Source organism: Elephas maximus, chromosome 4, assembly GCF_024166365.1.
Source record: "Elephas maximus indicus isolate mEleMax1 chromosome 4, mEleMax1 primary haplotype, whole genome shotgun sequence".
NCBI lineage: Eukaryota > Metazoa > Chordata > Mammalia > Proboscidea > Elephantidae > Elephas > Elephas maximus.
This window is the reverse complement of record NC_064822.1, coordinates 115,063,231-115,067,538: the sequence shown is the minus strand read 5'-3', so window position 1 is coordinate 115,067,538 and position 4,308 is coordinate 115,063,231. Positions and strand designations below refer to the sequence as shown.

The 4,308-nt window shown below is 42.0% G+C and overlaps 1 protein-coding gene across 1 annotated transcript; it reads left to right on the top strand.

Annotated features, from left to right (window-relative positions):
- Positions 1-3,189: 3,189 nt before the first annotated feature.
- On the top strand, positions 3,190-4,044 carry LOC126076433 (olfactory receptor 6C2-like). The gene has a single exon (XM_049884949.1). The coding sequence runs from the start codon at positions 3,190-3,192 to the stop codon at positions 4,042-4,044; it is 855 nt and encodes a 284-aa protein (XP_049740906.1).
- The last annotated feature ends 264 nt before the right edge of the window (positions 4,045-4,308 follow it).

The window sequence follows — 4,308 nt, the reverse complement described above, 5'->3', positions numbered from 1 at the left end:
CAGTCCTAAGCCCCCTGATGTGGGAAGCTGAGGACCCTGTTTAATAGGCAAAGTGGTATGAAACATCAAAAACCCACCTCACCACCACACAGCTGAGACAGGTGAAGTCAGATCTCAAGCATATATACCATTGCAGTCACAAGGGCCTAATCTCCTGAAATGGGCCCACACAGATCCATGCAGGGTTAAAGGCATTCAAAGCCTGCAGACCATTTGTGGCTGGACAGGAGCCACTTCTGCCCTGAGCCCCCCAGCTTAGTGGAGGTGGCAGATTATCTTTTTCCCCAGTTATTAATTTATTCCTTCTCCAAGGCCAGGAGAATGGCTCAGGGTACGCAGTAGGGCTAATCTCCGGCCCAGGGAAATCAACAGCTCTGAAGCTGGCTGGGGGGCTGGGGGGCAGTAAAATAGACACAAGTACTTAGCTTTTGCCAAGAGCACTGTTCTTCTCTGGTTCTGGAGGTGTGAGCAGACTGTGTGGCTCACTCTCTCTCCCTGATGAAACTGCACCCCCAATGCTACATCCAGCCCCAGAGTGGTTGCTCAATGGGATCGTGCCTGAGGGGTGCTGATTCCTGCTTTGTCAGGTCCCCCAACTCCTCGCTGCTTCTGAACCGTCTTTCCCTCCCCCTGCCACTCAGCCCAATTTCCTAACTTTGACTTTGATGTCCAGGGCTCCTAACTTGTCATATATACATATGTTTCACTTGTTTTGGGGGGTCTTTTTTGTAAGAGGGATCACCAGAAGCATCTGACTACTCCACCATCTTGGCCCCACCTCGAAGATTTTATTTTTTTAAGATTTGTAAGGGAGGCAGAATAATTTAAGAGAAGGAGATGCCACCCAGTGATTATTTGGAGGTCACTGGAGGCCATCATGAAGGCACTGCATTATACAGGCAAGGAAAGAAGAAGAGAAGAACATCAGGGGCACTAACTGATAAAATGTGTGGTTCCTGGGAAAGCACCACTTCCTGGTTTAGTAGAGCAATCTCTGTGTGAACGTGCATTACTTAAAGGTTGCCAACACTCAGGCAAACTGTTTATCCCATTAGTCTCAGTCACCAGCCTTTTTCTACAAAGGTGTCTTTAACTCTGTTGCACTGGGGCAGCTCCCCTCAATAGAAATAACAAACAAAATTATGCCTTCCCTAAACTCAGAAAAAACAACACTTATGGTATTTTGGGTGGTAATATCTTCAAATGTCATATAAAAACCATTCATATTACAAAATAGTGTCTCAAGGGAGGATTTATTGAAGAAACCCAGATGCCCTGGTGATATTCTGAGTGGATAAGAAACATTTGAAAAGCCAACATTTGAATTAATTAATGATTGTTGAAATAGCCAAAAATTCTAAAATTAGAGCTTTCCTGGAAATGCCATAGCTGTGGATCTAGTTTGACCTGGGATAAAACTCAGCCCTGACACTTCTTAGAGGTGGGATATTGCCTCCATTACTGGAATGGGTGAGTGAATAGGTAAATACGAGGAATGAAAAATTACTCAAGAGCTTCCTGGGAGGTGGAGAAAAGATGGCTTCTTTTTCACAATCCTCAGAAGGAAGCAGTCTTTTAGGAAAACTCGTAAGGTGATATGTTGGCTTTTAAGAGTACCTGTGGAGCCCCTGACTGGGGCAAATGGCTAATGCACTCAACCACTAATTGAAAACCTTGTGTTTCAGTCCACCTAGAAGCACCTTAAAAGAAAGTCCTGGCTATCTACTCTCCAAAAACCAGCCACTGAAAGCCCTGTGAAGCACAGTGTCATTCTAACACACATGGGGTCACCACAAGTCAGAATCAACTCCAGGGCAAGTGGTTTGGTTGGGTTTAAGAATATCCATACCCAACTGTAAAATTATATTTTCCACATCATACACAAAAAAAGAAAGAAAAAGTCCATAGCCATCAAGTCAATTCAATGGCAACCCCATGTGTTACAGAGTAGAATGGCTCCATTCAGTTGGCTTCGTATGCATCACTCAGGAGCCTTATGTCATACATAATCCTTGTTAAATATTAATGCCTGGTGATAATTGTTCTTTGGGGGACTAAACACAGAGTCAGAGTCCATCCTTGGGCCAGAGTGCTGATGGGCAGAAATGTGCAATGTAATAGGGGCAACCATCATTAGTAACATGCCCAAGGGCAAGGTGAGCCTTTGAAGAAAGGAATCATGGCAAAGAGGTCAGCTTTTTTCCCAAGTGGATTCTACCACCTCTTTCCATCTTGGATATAGATGGCAGACTCAGAAGGCACTGTGAACATAAATAGCTATGCATAAAATGCAAGTCCCCAGTGAGGATTATGGAAGTCTAAGACAGGACTGTGTTTTCTAGGAAAGACCATAGAACATCCTATTTGTTGGGAAGGCATGGTATGGGATGGGTGGGATATTAGGCATCACATGGAGATCACCTTATTGCTTAAATCCTTTAAGTTCCAACAAATCTCTTATCAGGAAGCCTATACACAATGCAAATTCAGAAAAGGAGGCAAAGCAGAGGCATAGGAGAGAAACAGAGTGGAATATTTCAGCACGCTATCATGAAGGAAGCATGAAGAAGAAATTCTTTAGGAGTATGTGACTCGGGATTTCATGACAACCCTGGGACACTACCACAGTTCAGCCAAACGGTGAAGTTAAGCAGGCCTTATTTGAAGAGAACAAGGGTTGCAAAGCATGAAAAATAGTACAGATAAGCCACTGGTGGGAACACATTACCATAGTGTATGAGAACAACTTGATGCACTGCCCTGACAAATGGGGAAATGAAATTTTTACACAGATCATTTTTTTTCCATGTAGCCAATATTTATGCAGCCCCCACTGGGGATACCATGATGCCTGCCTTCCTCTCAGTGGACTGTGAGATCCTACTGGAAATCAGATGGATATTTTTCATGAACTTCACTCTGAAGCCCTGGGTAAAGCAGAGTCCAGGGAAATGAAGCAGGGTGCAGCCACTTCTACATCAACATTGCTGATGATCAAGTAAAAGGAAAAAAAATGTGCTTTTACTGTCTTGACTGAATTTTCTACATTTAGCATATTGAAATATTGTTTTTATAGTCTATTCCCCAGATTCAAAGCTTGTGATTTAAGACACAGGCTCATTACATAACTAAAATCACTGATGAGAAATCGTTGTGCAATAACAAAATTCATCCTGCTAGGACTAACAGATGACCCACAACTACAAGTTTTTTCTGACGGTATTTCTGTTTCTTACCTACATTTTCACCGTCGCTGGAAATCTAATCATGATCCTCCTCACACTCGTGGACGTTCACCTCAAAACACCCATATACTTTTTCCTTCGCAATTTCTCCATCTTAGAAATAATATTTACAACTGTCTGTGTTCCTAGATTCCTGTACAGCATGACAACTGGGGACATAAGTGTTACCTACAATGCTTGTGTAGTCCAATTATTTTTTGTCATCTTTGTCGGGGCAGCAGAATTCTTTCTTCTAACTGTCATGTCCTATGACCACTACGTGGCCATCTATAAGCCTCTGCACTACACCACCATCATGAACGATAGGGTGTGCACCATGTTTGTCCTTGGCTGTTGGCTGACTGGGTTACTTGTCATACTCCCACCACTTAGCCTGGGAGTTCAGCTAGATTTCTGTAACTCCAATCTCATTGACCATTTTGCCTGTGATGCATCTCCTCTTCTGAAGATTGTATGCTCAGACACGCAATTTGTAGAACAAATTGTTTTAACCATGGCTGTGCTAACCCTCATATTCACACTAGTGTGTGTAATTGTATCCTATACATACATCATCAAGACCATCTTAAGACTGCCCTCTGCTCAGCAAAGAAAAAAGACTTTCTCTACTTGTTCTTCCCATGTGATTGTAGTTTCCCTCAGCTATGGAAGTTTCATCTTCATCTATATCAAACCAGCAAAGGAAGGAGTGGCCCTTAATAAGGTGGTATCATTGCTCAACACCTCATTTATCCCTTTGATGAACCTTTTCATTTACACTCTACGAAACAAGCAAGTCAAACAAGCCTTCAATGACTGAATAAAAAAGATTGCATTTCTTTCAGAGCATTAGGAGATTTTAAGTTTTCAATAATATTTACATATAATTGTTTCTTCTTTCACCGTGTGTTCTAATTCAAATCTAAACTACAGTTTCATTAACCACTTAAGTTTTTTTTTTTTTTTAATTACTCGTTAGAACCCCAGACTAGCATAAGCTTTACAGTCTTATTTCAAACAGACCATTCATAATGACTCATTGTCATAAGCAGACAGGAAAATGGATTTCCAAAGTCCACATGAG